General features: G+C 62.5%; 1 protein-coding gene across 1 annotated transcript in view; it reads left to right on the top strand.

Moving 5' to 3' along the window:
• Positions 1 to 7,987: 7,987 nt before the first annotated feature.
• Positions 7,988 to 16,933, top strand: part of Ncor2 (nuclear receptor corepressor 2) — an 80,521-nt gene continuing 71,575 nt past the window's right edge. The window contains exons 1-3 of the mRNA XM_033762684.1: positions 7,988 to 8,187; positions 11,952 to 12,079; positions 12,859 to 13,036. Coding sequence (XP_033618575.1) covers positions 8,086 to 8,187; positions 11,952 to 12,079; positions 12,859 to 13,036 — 408 coding nt within the window. The 5' untranslated portion in view covers positions 7,988 to 8,085. The remainder of the gene's footprint in view (positions 8,188 to 11,951; positions 12,080 to 12,858; positions 13,037 to 16,933) is intronic.

The following is a 16,933-nucleotide window of genomic DNA, read 5'->3' as shown; positions in this document are numbered from 1 at the left end:
CATTCCTCCAGAGCCCAGGCGGCTCTGGTTACTGTGTGGCCCCTGGGTGGCCTGAGGTGCATGGGCCTTTTGGGCCGACCCCGATCCCTGCCAGCTGTGTTCCTGTTAAGCTGCTGCGAGTGCCAGCCTGGCGCCCAAGATGTCCACTTCCCTGGGGTGGGGGTCCTCCCTTGGGGCTGGCTCCAGGGTTCTGTGCTCTCCTGGGAGGGTGGAGATCTGGTTCTGGGGAGCCCTAAGCAGCTCAGCAGCTGAATTCTGGGGGAAGCTGCTTTCCTGGGTCTCTGACAGACTTTCTGTTACTTCTGCACTGAACATAAAAGGCTCTTCTAACTAAAAACAGCTTCAGGCATGGTTGGATCCAGGTACATAGTCACAACTCAGTGGCCCAGGGGAAGGAAAGCTTCTTCCCGATATTCTGGCCTCAACCCTGGGCATTGTTCCATCAGCTGAGCTTGGGAATTGCTTCCTCACCCAAACTGACCATTGCAGCCAGTGTGGCTTGGACTGGGGACACTGGCTAGACCTAGGGGACAAGGTCAGCCTTCCACAGACGGGCTGGGCATGTGGGAGGGGGAAGAGAAATTGGGGTGTCAGGCAGGCAGAGCAGCAGCTGTCACCTTGTCTATCCCTTGAAGATGGAGCCAGACTGGAGTCCCTGTTCCCCTCTCCACCCCAGGCTGGCTCCGCCCCGGCTGTGACTCCTGGTGGCCACTTGTCCTCAGCCAACTGACACGTGATTGGCCCCCTGCTGGGTCCGGCCAGGTGGGCGATGGGCAGGGTTTGCTGTCTGCTTTTTTCGGAAGTGTGGATGATGCCTCCAAACTGGACTGTCTGGTTTAGCCTGGGGCTTGTGGCCTGTGGGGTCCCAGCTGCTGCTTCCTGTGAGGTTGTGTCTGTTCACTCAGGGCCCTCACCCCCCTGCAGGAGGGGCCTGGCCTCACCAATGCTCCGCACCCTGTCCTTCTGGGGCCTCTGGCCGCTGCACTCTCTCTGACCTCGGCCAGGAGGGTTCCTAACTCAGCTGCCGCCACCTGGGGTCTTGACGCCCGTTTTCTGCCTGGGCTGTGGGCTGCAGGGTCGCCTCTCGTCTGCCGTGACGGATGTGCCATGTGATGTCGGAGCTGGATGTGGCCTGGCTGCTCCAGAGCGGGTCCCCGGGGCCTGTGGTCTGTGTGGCCCTGGGTCCTCCTGCCCGGCTCATGGCTGTGCGGGGCCAGGGCCTAGACATCGGGTGGGCGCTGCTACAGCAGCAGCTATTCTTAGCCGAGGGAACATTTGTCCTCGTTCACATGCGGTTGGTGTCCCCAGAGAGCTGCCCCGGAATACGGATCAGCCCTGTAAATCCCTCTGAAAGCCCACGGGGCGTGGGGAGGGGCCGCTTCCACAGCTGTGTGGGGTGTGCAGATGTTGGCTGTGTGTGCAGAGGGCGCTGGGGCCCGGCCAGCCCTGTGTGCCTTCCCGTGGGGACTGACTGGCAGCCCCCCCAGGCCCTGGTCCTCAGCGCCGAGGGTGGCACTCGATCCCTCATCCTTGGCAATGCCGTCACTTGGGTGGGGCACCGGCCATTTGGAGCCACCGTGGAGCTGGCCATCAGGAGGCTTCCTTCCCAGGAGGGTGTGGGTGCGTGTGTGTGTGTGTGTGTGTGTGTGTGTGTGTGTGTGTGTAATGTGAAATTCACTCCCAACATTTTACGATTCTGGAGTCTTTTTCGGGGAGGGGGTGCTGGGGTGGAATCTAGGGACTTTGCACTGAGTTACAGCCCCAGCCCCTTTTTTAAGATTTTGAGACAAGCTGGGTTTAAACTTGTGATCCTCTTGCCTCAGCCTCTCAGAGTGCTGGGATCGCAGGTGTGCGCCACCCCACCTGGCTAAATTTAGTTGAGTAGTGTCAAGCATCAGGCTGTCGTGTAACTGGGACTCTTTAGTTTGCAAAAGTGAATCCCTTACACCCACTCTCCCCCCCATCCTTGCACCCACTATTCTAATTTGTTTTTCTTTCTTTTTTACTTGGTCATACTCGGACTTGAACTTGGGGCTCTGCACATGCTAGGCCGGTGCTCTACCATGGAGTTGTGCCCCAGCCCTAATAATGTTTTATTTTGAGACAGTCTTGCTAAGCCATCCAGGCTGGGCTGGAACTTGGGATCCTCCTGCCTCAGCCTCTCTAGTATTTGGAATTAAGGTGTGGGCCACTGTACCCAACCACCATTCTACTTTCTCTACAAATTTAGTGGCTCTGCCATCTCACAAAAGTGAGAATTTGCCCTCTATGGCCACTTGGTGTGGTGCTGGGGACTGTTTCCTCCAGCGTTGTCTGTTCCTTCCTATGCAGTCATTGCAGTGGGGAAGACCCAGCCCCGATCCCTTTAGAAAGCCCAGGTTCTGACTGCCTCCCGCCCCCCTGCCACCCTCCCCTCCATGGAGAACCTGGCCGTCAGACAGAGGAGCCAGGCTAATGGAAAAGCGGCTTCCGGGGCACCAGGTGGAGGAGAGAGCAGGCGCTCCCGGGTCCCAGGAGTGGAGGGCTGGCCACGCACGATAGCCCTGTCTCCTTGTGGGAGTCAAGTGGGAAGCGAGGCACGCAGGTGTGAGTGTGCGTGTGAGTGTGAGTGTGCAATCTGGGTGCAGCGAGCTGGCCGTGGCCCCGCTGCACAAATGTCCAGACTGCACTGGGGCCAGAGCTGCTCCGGGCAGCGGGCCGGTCCCCGATCTCTGAGCAGCATGCTGTGTGGGGACAGGAGTCGCAGGCGGGACTGGGGCGCAGGGTGCAGGTGAGGAGCCCAGCGCGTGTCCCTCAGCAGCGGGAGGAGGACGGGGAGGTCCTCCTGCCGTGGGGCCTCGGGGGTGACAGTGCAGGCACTGGGGGCTGCTGCTGGCCTGCTGCCGCCAGAGGCTCTCAGGAGCTGTGGGGCAGCATTGCGCTGACCCACACTGTGGTGCCCCCACCCGCACTGGCCAGCATCGGCCTCCCACGCTGATAGTCCTGCCTGGCCATGCTCTGTCTCCAGGGCTCCTTGGGCCAGGATCTCTGAGTCAGAACCCAAGCGCCTGTGTCCAGGACAGAAACATCTTCACCCCGTAGAGTCACACATCCTGATTTTGTGGTTTCTTTCGCGTCCTTTTTGACGACTGAGTAGTATTCCACAGTACCAGCGAGATCCCTGTGCCCTTCAGCCATGGGGTGCCGTGCACTGCACGGTGGGCTCTGCCTGGGCTGCGGGGTGGCACTGGCGTGGACTCGTCCCCTTGGGCTCTGCCGGTGCTGTGTTCCTCAGGCCAAAGGCCCGGGCGTGCAGGTGCTGGGCCCTCTGCACGTGGTGTACTTGCCCTGTGTGCGACACCAGCTTGGGAGGACAGAGCCAGGCCCCTCCGCACCCAGCGGGCCATGTGGGTGTCCAGAGGGTGCGGCACCCCTGGTGCACCTCGCGGAGCTGGGGGAGGGGTCTGGACGTGGGTGCAGCTGAAGCAGTGGGAGCAGCGTGTGGAGAGGTTGGACTGATTCCATCCGTACCCCCGCCCGCCTGCGCCTTCCACCCCTCCTCCCATCTCGCGTGTACTCATTCACTCCCTCCTCTGTCACCCACCGGTCTTTCCTCCCGTCTGTATCCAGTCTTTGTCCATTTATCTGTCCTCCATCCTTCCGTTCTGTCCACTTGTCCTTCATTCGTCCACCCATCCGTGTGTCCATCCTGTCTCCTGTCCATCTTTCCACCCATCCATCCACCTACCCACCCATCATCTTTTCTTTCCTTTTGAGCCAGGGTCTCATTGTGTAGTTGAGACTGACCTGGAACTCACTATAGAGCCCAGGCTGGTCTCAAACTCACAGCGATCCTCCCGCCTCAGCCTCCTGAGTGCTGGGATTATAGGCGTGTGCCACCACGCCCGGCTCATCCATCTTTTCATCCACCCATCTGTCCATCCTCCTTCCCCTCTGTCCACCCCCCACTACCACCCTGGGCACTGTCGTTTCCTTCAGCTCTCTGTCCTCACTACTCCTCTCACCCACTTGTCCCTCTGATCCTCTGTGGTCATCCCTGAGGAGGACCCGGCCAGGTGGGTGGCTGTTGACAGGTGTGTGCTGGCCCTGGGCCCTGGTGAGCAGGACTCCTGTGTGACCCCGTGTCCACTGTCTCTTGGGCCCTGGCGCCTGCACGCAGAAGGTGGCTGAGCTGGGGCAGAGCCCTGGACATGCGGTGGCTCTCTGTGCATGGGCTGGTCGTGCTCCTGCAGCGGCACCCCAGGTGGTCTCTGAGCCTGGTGACCTCGTCCTCTTGGGAGAATCTGCACAGGTCGAGCTGGGGACCCGGCTCCTCCTCAGGGACTGACGGGCTTCCTGCCGGGGTGATGGCAGATGCGGTACCTCTGGAGCCCTGGCTCTTAGAGACCTCTCACCCAAGCCCCACACCTGAAGGCTGCCTGCTCTGTTCTCAGCAGGACACAGCTGAGGGGACTTCTTACCGTAGGGCCCACACCTCCCCATGCCCTTGGCCTCCACCAGCTGCCCTTGGCCCCTCGGAGCCTTTGCACGGCTGCCCCTGCCACCTGGAACCCTGTTTCCAGGGCTGCTTGCTCCGCTCTTCTCCAGGTGACACCCAGTGTTATCCATGAGGCCACCATGGCCTCTGCCCCCCCGGTTTCCAGACCACTGTCCTCCTTCTGCTTTGCCGTGGTGCTGCCACTTTCTGCCACCCCAAGTCACTCCCGCCCCGCTCGCTGGGACTTGGCCCCGAGGATGGGGCCTTGGGTGTCCCTTGCCCCGTGTTCTCAGCGTGGGCCACATAGCACGTGCCTCTAACATGGCTGACGGCACTAGGCTGCCATAGTGAGGTGCGGGGCCTTTGCGGGCCTCAGGCTGCCCCAAGGGCCGGGCTCTGCAGTGCTCTTGGGGTGGCTTCCAACACTTGTCATGGTCCCCGAACTACAGCACGCCAGAGAGCGAAGGTGAGGCGTGGCCAGCCAGTTGCGCATGGGCAGCTGTGTCTCTCTTCCTCCCACCTGGTCAGGCTGCCTGGGGATTTGTCCTGCAAACATTGATTAGGTGCATGTGTACCAGGCTCTGGGGACGATGGCTCAGGTGTCTATCCAGCACCTGCCTCCGGCTGGAGCAGGGCCCCACTGTGTCTTGGCTTCGCCTTCCTTGGAAGCAAGGATTTGCAGGGTCCTCCCTGCGGCTGCTGGGCACAGCACACCTGTCTCGCATGGGCACCGTGGCTCCCCGCGGCGACTGCCGCTGCCATCACACTGCAGGCTTGAAGCTGGCTGCTCTCTGTGTGGCGATCGGTGGGCTGCATCCTGTGGGCACCAGGGTGAGGCTGTGCCTGGCCACAGTGGGCCCCCTGGGTGCCAGGACCTGGACTGGGGCTGGCGTGTGCGGGGGCCAGGGGTTGGGGACCACCGTCCTGTCCGCCTGGGCTCAGTGCGTTCGCCGAATGCCTGCCCGCTGTTTCCCTGGGCTGAGCAGGCCCTGCAGGCCCTGCAGGCCCCGCCCTGCACTGTGGGAGCCGTGCTCCGGGCTGTGTGGCTGCAGCGTCCCTGTGGCCAGCTCTTCCCAAGGCCAGTAGCTGTCTCCTCCGCACCTTCATGCAGTCTGGCCCCTTCCCTCTCTCCATCCGCACTGCCGGATCCAGCCAGGCCCAGTCCTGGCTTGGACATGGCAGGAGCCCTCCCTGACTCTGGTCCCCTCTTGTTCCCTGCGGGCCCTGCTGTGAAACACTAACCCTCAAGCACAACGGCTCCCCATTGCCCCAGCGGAGAGTCCATCCTGGGGCCTAGGGCCCTCGGGTGACCTCCCCACACCGTCTCAGTGTTCTCTCCCTGGGCTTTTCTCCCCTGAGCACTCTTCCCTCCTCATTTCTCTGACTCACCTGTCCGTGCTCCGGAAGTCCTTCCTGATGTTCCTTCTCCGCTCCCTGGTGCTGTCTGCTGCCCTCTGTCCACCCTGGGCCTTGCACTGAGTCCCCTGCACCCGGTGCCGAGCCCACCTGTCAGAGTGAGGCTGACCACCTTGTCCCGACCCCAGAGCAGTCGGGCCTTGGGGAGGCCATGTGGACCCTGGAGACCCCTGGGGCTTTGAGGGTACTTGGCTGGGTTTCCCCTGGGTGCTGGCCCCTCTCAGCCCCTGCTGATGAAAGCCAGCGCCTCTGTCCCTCCTGCTCCCCACCCCGCCCATGTGGCATCCTGTGCTGGCCACTCCCTGCGTCCCTTCCCCGGCCGACCCGGCCCCTGCCATGGTGGGTGCTGCAGCTCCTCTGGACCCCTGCCCGTGCCTGCGCTGGAGTCCTGGCTTCCGTTCCCCAGGCGTAGGAGTGGAATTGCCGCTGGGCTCTACAGTGATTAATTCTAGGTTGAAATTTCTGAGGAGCTGCCAGACTGTTCTCCTTCACGCTTGAGGCTGGCAGGGTTGGAGATGGGGTTTGCTGAGCTTCTGGCTGTGTGAGTTAGGGATCTTCGGGACTGCCCTCCATGTGGGGACCCTGGCCGGGCTGGTGGGGACCTCTGGGTGACTCGAGACACAGGATGGGGCTGAGGATCACAGGACAGGCCTCTCTGTGGGGACCCTGAGGGACGGGGCACTAGTACCCCCCACTGGGGACTGGGCAGGCTTGCCCGGCTCGGTGGTGGAGGGGCACAGGTGCGACGGCACGTTGCCACGGGGTCTGGCTCTGCGGCTCAGTGTTTGAAGTGTCACCTGGGTGACACCTGCTTTCCCTGTATTCCTCGATGCCAGGTGACAGAAGCCAAGCATGGGCCGTGGACTAGCTGCCATCAGGCCATGGCTGCCCACTCCTGCCCCTCAGCCCTGCCATTCTCCCATGGGCGTTGTTCTCGGGCATCTTTAGCCCTAGGAGCTCCAAGCTTCCTTTCTTCAGCTCCCATCCTTCCAGGCCACAACTGGTCCCAGGTTCTTCCATCTGGGTCTGGGACTCACTCTCATTGGCTGGGATTGGGTCACATGCACACTCCTCAACCAATCGCTAGCTTTGGGGTGCAGGAGTCTGATTAGCCAGGTCTGGAGCATGTGATCATTCTTGGAGCCTGGGCAGCAAAGTCAGGACCACACTGGTCCAAGGTGAGGTGGGAGTAGGATGCAGTCAGGCTGTGAGATGCCCTTGTCTGGATGACAAGGGTCTCGTTGCTCCTCTGTGGCTGTAGTGATCTTAATTTTCTCTCCCAGCATTCTTCCACCTAAGACCACCAAGGGGGAAGGTTGCCAGGGCGCCTGCAACCTTGGAGAGCTCAGGGCAGGGCAGGGGTCGTTAGGATGGGTTGCAGGGAGCTGGGCTGTTCTCTTCCCCTCCTTGCCCTGACCCCTTGTGATGCAGCCCAGCCCTCCCTCCCATGGCCACCTCCAGAGGCTGGGCCCTGCGCCCCCTTGGGTTTTCCCTGCCTTGAGTGGCATGTGGTAGGGGAGCAGGGATCTGGGGCAGCAGAGGAAGGAAGTAGAAGGGCCCTCGGGCGTCCCCAGGTCTCTAGGCAGAGCAGCACCCCTGGCTCCCTTGGCTTCTGCCATGTGGGTCTCCAGCGAGGCCGTGGCCACCCCTCTCTGGGGACAGCACCCCTGCCTGTCGTCCTGCCTTCACTGTCCCCTGACCCCGTGTCCTCCTGGTCACCCTCGCGTCATCCCGCCCTGGCTCTGTCCGGGTCATACCGTGTGTGACCTGTAGCCTGCCTGGGCTGACCTGGCTATCGTAGTCGCTTGTGTGCGCCTCCCCCTCTGGTGGCCTCCAGGGCTGGGGCGGCAGCTGCCAGCCATTCCTGCCAGGGACTTTTGGAGAACTTTGCCCTGGAGCCACGGAAAGTCCCAGAGGCCATGCAGAGAGGCTGCCCGCCGAGGTGGGGCCGGGGCTGGAGCTGGAGCCTCCGGGCTTGGGTTCCGGTCCTGCGGGGCCAGCTCTTCCCTGACCAGACGGCTGCTCCCTGCCCCTGGTGTTGCCCAGGAGGGCTCCGGGCGGAGACCTGCATCTCATCCCCTGCTCTCTCTGCAGATGCCTGTGACGGGCCATCCCTGAGCGCAGACAGACCTCCTGCTGACCCTTGGTGGTGACCGAGACAGTGACCCGGAGCCAGCCCGGACCCAAGCGCCATGTCAGGATCCACACAGCCCGTGGCACAGACCTGGAGGGCCACAGAGCCCCGCTACCCGCCCCATGGCATCTCCTACCCAGTGCAGATCCGGTCCCACACGGTAAGGGGCATGCACTCAGTATGCTGGGGTCAGCTTGGGTACTCCCGCCTCCCAGTCCTCCTCTGAGCTGGGCTGGCGTGGCCACTGCATGGGTTGCTTGACAGGTAGTATCCTGGGTCTGGGCAATTAATAAAATTCTTGGCTCCCATTTTAAACCTAGAAGGTGAGCCAGGTGTGGTGGTGCATGCCTGGCCTCCCAGCTGCTCTGGAGGCTGAGGCAGGAGGATCGCTAATTGGAGCCTGGCCTGGGCAACTTGGCCGCTTGGCGAGACCCTCTCCTAAAATAGAGTCAGGATAGTGAGGCCATGCTGGGCCTGTTATGTGCCCCTGGCCTAGCCTGCGTCCTCCCTCTGCCCCATGTGCTGTTTCTTTTCCGCCTCCCTCCAAGCTGCGTGCCGTGTTGGGAGCTCTGTCTTCACTGGCCTTCTCTGCTGCCCGCTGCTGAGTGCCCCTGGGTGCTTCTTCCCCGCTGCTCAGTGAAAGGCGTGAGGCGTGGTGGTCACAGTGGGTGGGAGCTCACTGCTGGCCCCTGAGTGTGCCCGTGTGTGTACGTGCGTGCATGTGTGTCTCCCAGCTCGTGCTGCGGGCCTCCCCAGGGCCTGGTGGGTATTTCTGCCCCAGGCGGGGCATGTGCAGACTGGGCCCAGCCTGGGCCTCCTGCATCAGTGGCCTCTACAGCTTTGGGCCTTGGGGTGTTTCTCAGAGTCTCTGCCGTGCACGGACGTGTTCCATCATTGGCTGGAACCTCCCGTTGGCTAGACTGTGGGAGGCATGCGGCAGCCCACGGACGAGCGGGCTGAGGCAGGGAGGTTCCCTGAGCAGCCTTGGGTTAGGTCACTGATGAGGCTGTCCCCCAGGGCCCTGGGTCTCTGGCTCTTACTGAGCGCCTGTGTGCGCCCAGGGCTGAGGAAGGTGCCCTCAATGCTGCTGTCATCTTGTCACACCCATCACCACGGACACTAAGCTGTCCTCAGTCTTCCCCACTGCTGGTCGCTGTGGCCCCCTTTCTGTGCACAGCATCCAGGTCTCCTAAGGGCCGAGTTCTCACTGAGGCCCTTGGCACCGCTGTTGTGTCCTCTGCTGTGGCAGCTCCGGCACCTCCCTGGTGACTCTCTGGCCTTCCCGTCTCACTGTGCTCTGGCCCTTCTCCCACCTGCACCATGGGCCCCGCCTCGGGCAGCCCTGGGCTCCGCGGCCCTGCCCTTTGCCCCCACTGTGCCCTCTGCCAGGTGCTCGGGGGTCAGTCACACCTCCCACTGCTCTGTGGGCTGTCGGTGACGCAGGATGCGTTTGGACAGGACCCGCCCCCCCCCACGGCAGCCTGTGGGCGGTTTCTCGGGGGTGAGGTGCTGACGAGGAATAGAGAGAGAACCCCAAGTGCCACCTCCAGGCCTGCGGCCCCTCCTCAGTGCCCTGCACATGATGTGCTCTGAAAACGAGTCCCCAGGGTCCCTGGTGCCACCGAGTCACCGCTCCTGCCCGGCTGCCTCAGTTTCACCTCTGCTCCTTCTGCTGGCGTGTTGGAGGTGTTGGCTCTGGGCTGTGGGCCGTGGGCCGTGCTGTGCCCAGTGTGGCTGGGAGGTAGATGTGGGGAATGCTGCTCGTGGGAGCTAGACCCCCATACTCTGGAGAACCCTCCTTGCCTCAGCCTTCCTTAGGCTTGGTTTGATGTAGGGGCCACAGACCCTGCCTGGGTCTCCTTCTCTCCTCCCAGGAGATCGGGTTCCCAACTCTTTCCCAAGCCTCTCCCTGGATCGAGGGATCGGTAACGAAACCACCAGTTATGCTTTGGAGGAGCCCAGCACACTTCCCCTTCGGCTGTATCCCTCTTTGGCTAAGACCCGGCTGATTCTGGGACCCCGAGCTCTCCCTCCCCTCCTGTGTGGGGCTGAACGGATGTTGTCCAGAGTGGAGACACGGAGTTGGGGGTCCCTGAACCCCCTCCTGCAGGGAGGCCTCGGGAGGCTGCTGTGGCAGCTGGACAGGAGGCCTCGCCACCCTGGCCCTCGGTTCCGTGTCACCGAGTGTGAGAATGGGTGGATGAGGGGGCAGTTGTCCTTGTGATTACGAGGGTCACCTGTCATCAGAGCAGTGTGGCCCTGATGTCCTTCCTTGCTGCCCCGAGGGCCCAGCCTGGTGTTCCGGGCGCTGGAAGCAGGCTGTCCCTGCAGTGTCTCAGCTTTATGGACTGTGCTGTACCCCAGGGCATCTCAGCGGCCCCCAGAGTGGGCATGGCCCTGCGCCAGCAGCACTGGATGTCCCCTTGGCCTCGGCCTTGGGCCCTGGTGCTGACTCTGGGAAACATCCGCCCAGCTCCTTCCCAGGTCGCCAGCGCCATGAGGCCCCGTGGCAGATACCAGAGCTGGGGCAGCACTGCCCGGGCTGAGTGTAGGCCCAGGATGGAGTCGGGTGGATGCCCGCACAGGGAAACAGATGAGCCTGCTCTGTGCCAGGGCCGTGCACCGCCCAGGCCTCCTGGTGCCGCAGCTGGCAGCGGCAGCAAGCGGACGTCTGCCTGTTCTTGCTTTGCTCATTTTGCTCTTTCGACGAGAGCGGCGGGGAGAGGGCTCCTGCTGGCAGCCGGCTCAGCCTGCTGCTCTCCTCTCACACCTCGCCGCCCGCCCGCTGTGGAGGATCCGTGCCTGGCAGCCTGGCACGTCCCTGCCACATCCTCCTGCTTCCTGCCGGCTGTGGGCACTGGGGCCTTGTGTTAGACGCTGTGGGGGCTCCGCCTCCAGGGTGCCTGAGCATCAGAAGCAGGCGAGAGGCCGCTCCATCTGTGCCAGGTGTCAGGTTCAAAGCCAAGGACACTGAGCCTGAGGTCTGAGCACGGGGCCCAGCAGGTGCCTGCCCTGAGGCCCTGTGGCTTTCTGTCCCCGCCGTCCGGCTCCCCGCCTTCTCCACACATGTTCTGTTGGATCTGAAATGAATCTGTTCTCTTCACACCTACCTGGTGTCAGCTTGGTTCTTTTTGCAGAAGTAACTGCTTTCAAATAAAAAGCCAGACAACAAAAGAATGGCAAGATTTTTACAGAAAATTGGGGGAATTGTAGCTCTGAAAAAAAACAAACAAACAAAAAAACCAAACAGCAAAACACCAGGAATCGCTGCCAAGAGGAAACTTGAGTCATCTGCCATCCCACCTTCCCACAGCCGTGCCCGTGTCAGACATCACTAATCGCTTGCCCCACGCAGCAGAACTGCGTGTTCCAGACAGATAGAACTAATCAGCTGGGGCTGGTACACCAAGGGAACCAGTGTTAGGAGGCTTGTTTCTAGTTTTTAAAAAATATTTTCTCTGGGGCTGGGGATTTAGCACCTGACTCGCAAGCACAAGGACCCGAGTTCGATCTCTGGTACCAAAAAAAAAAAAAAAATTTTTTTTTTCTCTGAACACTTAACTATTTCTCAAGTCAGGTGTACCTGGCAACAGGGTCCACCTGGTTGAGTAGGGATGTGCTAGAGAACAGATCGTGCTGGTGTGCGGTAAAGCACGCCCTGGGGTCGAGATGGCAGAGCGGGGGCGGGTACCCCTGGGGCTCTGTGCTGAGCGCTCAGCTAGCGTGCGGGAGGCTGTGGCTTCCATCTCCAGGCTGCGGAGCCTAGACCAGAGGGGCCCTCGGGGTCTGTGCTGTAGTCGTAGGCCCGGCCGGATTCCTGCTGCAGCGAGGCAGGCGGCCCTGCGAGAGCGTCCAGGGCGCGGCGGAGCTCGTTCTGTAGGACAGACGAGTCCTCTGTGCCCACTCCTCGCTGCTTCCTCCCAGGACGTTGGGCTGCTCGAGTACCAGCACCACCCCCGGGACTACGCCTCACACCTGCCCCCCGGCTCCCTCATCCAGCCCCAGCGGCGGAGGCCCTCGCTGCTGTCCGAGTTCCAGCCTGGGAACGAGCGGTGAGTGAGCCCTGGAGTCCTCGTCATGTGGGGAAGCAGGCTGGGGGCCGGTGCTCACCAACCCTCCTTGGCTCCCGCTGACCTCTCTTCTGGCTGGTCGAGTGCACTGCCATCTGCCCTGGGGCCCAGCAGCCTTGCTCCCCGTCCAGGCAAGAGAAGGTCGAGCAGGGTGGGGATGGACGAGCTTCTACTGGGGACAGCTGAGATGTGGGCAGTGTGTCAGCCAGCTCCCGTTGTAGGATACGATATATGGTGCCCTGCTTAGAGGAGAGGGTCACCTGGCTCACGGTCTCAGAGGGTTTAGTCCGTGGACTCTGTCTCCAAGGCAGGGGCGTCATGGTGGAGAGACCTGGCAGAGCATCACTGAGGCGGGGGACAGGCCCCTGCTCTTGGAAGGAGCTGATGCGCGAGCAGTCTTGGCACAGTCCTGGCACAGGGAAAGGCCCTGGGGCAGGGGCAGGGACATAGTGTCAGGGCGTGGGCCACAGTGGGTGGCAAGGCCAGGTTTCACAGCAAGAGTGCCGTGATCGGCTAGTGATGTCTGCCCTGGTCAGTGGGCAGGAAATGGTGACACCCGACCATGTGTTTTAACATGCAGGTGGTCTGGTGGGTGGAGGTCCTGCCTTCTTCCTACCCATGTGGCTGCTCTCCGACCCCACCATCCCTGCCAGCACTGGCACCACCCCTTCCCGTCCCCGCCTCCATGCCCATCATTCGGGGCCCTGGCTTCCCGAGACAGTGTCCCCCATGTGACACCACCACGTCCTGGCCACCTGCAGGTCCCAGGAGCTGCACCTGAGGCCCGAGTCCCACTCGTACCTACCCGAGCTGGGCAAGGCTGACCTGGAGTTCATGGAGAGCAAGAGGCCACGCCTGGAGCTGATGCCTGACCCCCTGCTGCGCCCATCACCTCTACTGGCCACAGGCCAACCCGGAGCGTCTGAGGACCTCCCCAAGGTAGGCCTGGAGGGCGGGAGCGGGGAAGAGTGAGTGGAGGGTGTGCAAGTGATGTGCAGGGCAAGGTTCCCTCAGAGGGGCCAGGGGCCCGGGGAGGCTGTTCAGGTGACAGGTACACAGGCCCTGAGGTAGGACCAGTCCTGTGGGCATCTCTGCTGGCCAGAGGAGGAGCGGGCTGGGCACTGTAACCAGAGAGCTGGGGACCCACGGGTGTGGGTGGCCCTAGGCCCTGCTGTGGTGCATGCTGTGTGCTGGGTCAGGTCTGGGTCCCCGCTTGTGTGAACCTGGGCTGCAGTGGCCCCTCAAACTCTGCACAGCCCTGGCCATCTTGGGGCACCGCTGGCTTGTGGTGCTGAGGGGTGGGAGGACACTTTGGGGTCCTGTGGGGAGAAGGGACAGTGTAAGGCTGGTGCCAGGGGTGGTGCTCGGACGATGCTGTTTCCTGCTGCCCATATCCAGCTGCTCCTGAGGGCGGGTGGTCCTGGGCCATCTGTAGTCTGTGGCCTGAGGCCTGTGGCCATCCCTCCGGTGGCCGAGGACCCTCCCAGGTCTCCTCCTTCCTCTGTGCCCCACACAGCCCCTTTGTGGATTCCAGGTGTCTGCCATCCACACAGATGCCATCCACACACATCTGTCTATTATGTGCCCACCTACCTGGCCTCGCTGGTCCTGTGCTTCCAGCTTTGCTTGCCTTGACTATTGCAGTAGCTTCCTGTCCATCTCTGTGCTCTGGCCTTTCCTGTGACCCCTGTATCCTCTTTAAGACCACGGCCAGGCCATGCCTCTCTGGCCATACCTCTCACCATAGGCAGGAGAGCCAGCAATCTCAAGATGATCTGCAGGTCTGGCTTGATCCAGGTGCCCTGACCTCCTCTCTCTGCCCACCAGCACCCTGGCCCATTCCACTTCAGCCTTGCGGGCCTTCCTTGTGCTCCCTTGTGCCTGCCAAGCATTGTGCCCTCAGGTGGGCCACATCCTCCTTCCTGCCGGGCCTGATGGCTGAGACCTGTCACCCGTTTCCTCCAGGTGCTGTCCCCAAGACCCACTTGGCCCCATTCCTGGTCTACCCCTCTCCTGCCCTCCGCATGCCCCGTCTGCCCATTCTCCCTGGAGTCCTGGGTCCTACAAGTGAAGCCCTCCACATGGGCTGGCTGGTGGCTGCTTTCTGGAGGCCCCGCTGCCGGGACCCGGAGACCCTGAGCTCTCACTGCTGTGGCGCAAAGGAGAAATGGGCCCCGGGGTGTGGGAGGATGGAGTGATGCGGTTTGCTTCTGGGGATGGCGCTGCTGCCGGCTGGGTTCCCAGAGCGGCCGAGCCCTGGACCATGGCTCAGGAGTCTTCGCCCTGACAGCCAGCCACTCTGTCTTCCTGCCATTCCTGCCTCCTCCTTCTGGGGGCCCTGCCTCCTTGGCCCCTCCTGTGGCTGCCTGTGTATCTGCATCTGCCCTCCTCTGTCTCTGTCCTCCGCCTCTCCTCTCCCCTGGGCCCCAGCCAGGAAGGGTTGGGTGGGGGTGGCGGCCGGGCCCCCACAGTGTGATCGCTGTGGGCTGAGGGAGCGTGGACAGCATGAGTGCCGGTTCAGGCTATGTTTGCGCCTCTGTGTGCAGCCAGTGGTGCCTGGGTCAGGTATGAGGCATCCCTGCGCCTCCTTCCTGCCCAAGTGACTACAGCCCTGCGGATCACCAGCCTTTGTTCTGAACTTAAAGTCGGCACAAGCTTGAGCCCTGCTGCAAGTTCCTCAGGCTGTGCCACTGTGGCTGAAAGCATGGACGGCCCCTGCCACAGAGACCGGCGTGGTGTCCGCACGACCCCGTCTGTGCCCTCCGCTGGCTCTGCGGTGGCCCATGTGGTCTGGGGTGCTGACCACACGGCAGCTCGGGGCGAGGCCTGTAGAGATACAGCTCCCCCCACAGGGCTCTGGCGGGGGCTTTTGTGGTTTAATCTCCTGTAACAAGGTCTCCTTTTATTCATGGTGATCAGTGTTCGCTTGAAGTTTTGCTGCAAGGGCATCTGAGTGGGAGAGAGGCAGCTCATGACGCTTAGGGAGGTGGGTTGGCCTTTTGTGGTCTCCTCCTGACTTGGGTTGGCAGGAGGGTGGCCTGACTCCCCTGCTTCATGTGGGCTCGAGGGACCTGGATGTGACGGTGCTGCAGCCGCCACCTCTGCCCAGCCGGCGCCCTCAGGCAGGAGGACACGTGCGCACCGGGGCCGCACTGCCCTCCTGTGGGTCCGCGGTTGGCTGCTGTCTCAGTGTTGTGTTTTGGGGCCCGTCCACCTGTGTGTGCTTGCCTGTGCTGGGTGGCTGGTGTTCCGTCGTGTGGGGCCCAGCGTGTCACCTGATGTCACCGATGGCCCTCTGGACTCTTGGCCAGAGGTAAAGCTGAGCCCTTGTGAAACCACAGCTTGGAGCAGTGAGAACAGGGAGGAAGTCGGGCCTCCAGGCTCCTCTGCCGTTGGCTGGTGGCCGCCCCTGCTACTCTAGCCTGGCACTGCCCTGACCCACGAAGGTGACGGTGCTCCTGAGACCCATATGGTCAGGCGAGCAACTCACTCTCAGGATGATGGGGTGGCCCGGTCCTGAAGCCCACGTCCTCACCCCACGGTGGTCACCCCGTGGAGTCCTGGGGACTGTGCTCTCCACCGCCCTTTGTCCTGAGGATTTCCTGGAGGGGCTTGTGTTGGAGGAGACCTGGGCCTCTGCCATGTCCCCATCTCAGGTGGCCATGGGGGACCACGGCCCGGTGGCGGGATGGCGTGGGCCCTGCTGTGCTGCCGTGGTCGGGGAATAATGCCCCTGTGTCCTGGGCCACAGCTGCGTGGCCGGTGGGGGCAGTGGCGTGGCTCTGCTCTGTCCCCTGGGCCGGCAGCTGCCCACTTGGCCAAGTGCCCAGGCAGGGCTGGCTTGGCCTCACCACTGGGCCCAAGGCGGGACCACGGCCCGGTGGCGGGATGGCGTGGGCCCTGCTGTGCTGCCGTGGTCGGGGAATAATGCCCCTGTGTCCTGGGCCACAGCTGCGTGGCCGGTGGGGGCAGTGGCGTGGCTCTGCTCTGTCCCCTGGGCCGGCAGCTGCCCACTTGGCCAAGTGCCCAGGCAGGGCTGGCTTGGCCTCACCACTGGGCCCAAGGCGCGGCGTGGGCAGCACCTCCTTGCCTGTGCCACTCGAGTGCTTGCAGAGAGCTGGGTGGGACCTGGGTGGACTCACAGGCACGGGGGGCGGGGCGCGTGACACTGCTGTGCTGCCCACTGCGAGGGGAGACCGAGGCAGGGCTGCCAGTGTCTGTATGTGGCCGTGGCTCTGGAGCTGGGGCCTGGCTGTCTTCCCGGCTCCTCTTGCCAGAGCCCCACACAGCCTTCGTGCACAGCACAGAGACGGGGACATGGGGCTGTCCTGGAGTAATCATGTGACAGATGCTGGTGCAGAAGCGGGAGAGTAAGAGAGGCACAGTGGTGCCTGTTCATAATCTCAGCACCCTGGGAGGCTGAGGCAGGAAAACTGCGAGATTAAGTCCAGGCTGGGGGCAGTCTAGTGTTTTGGTGAGACTGTATCTCAAAATAAAGACAAAAAAAGGATTGGGGCTGGAGCTCAGTGTGAAGTTGCTGGGTTTACTTGCCAGAAACACAAAAACATTATTTTAAAAAGTAAAAAATAAATAAGAAAGAGAAAGAGCACCTGTCCCTCCCTGCCCAGCGTGTCAGCTCACGCTCGTCCTCCGGTCCCACGCTGGTGCCCTTGTGTGCAGGTCCCTGGGCCGGCTCAGGCCCCCCGGGGCCCTGGAGCTTGAGAGGACCTCTTGTTAGGAGGAGCCCTCTTTCAGGGCCGGGATGCTGGGAGGGTCAGAGGGTGGAGTGTGTGAGGACGGGAGGGGAGGGCAGGGCGGGGCCGGGCTCCCTGGCTG

The sequence above is a fragment of the Fukomys damarensis genome, unplaced genomic scaffold (assembly GCF_012274545.1).
Source record: "Fukomys damarensis isolate Sample0158 unplaced genomic scaffold, DMR_v1.0_HiC HiC_scaffold_12, whole genome shotgun sequence".
Classification (NCBI taxonomy): domain Eukaryota; kingdom Metazoa; phylum Chordata; class Mammalia; order Rodentia; family Bathyergidae; genus Fukomys; species Fukomys damarensis.
The sequence above is the reverse complement of the archived record's forward strand: the minus strand, read 5'-3'. Positions and strand labels throughout refer to the sequence as shown.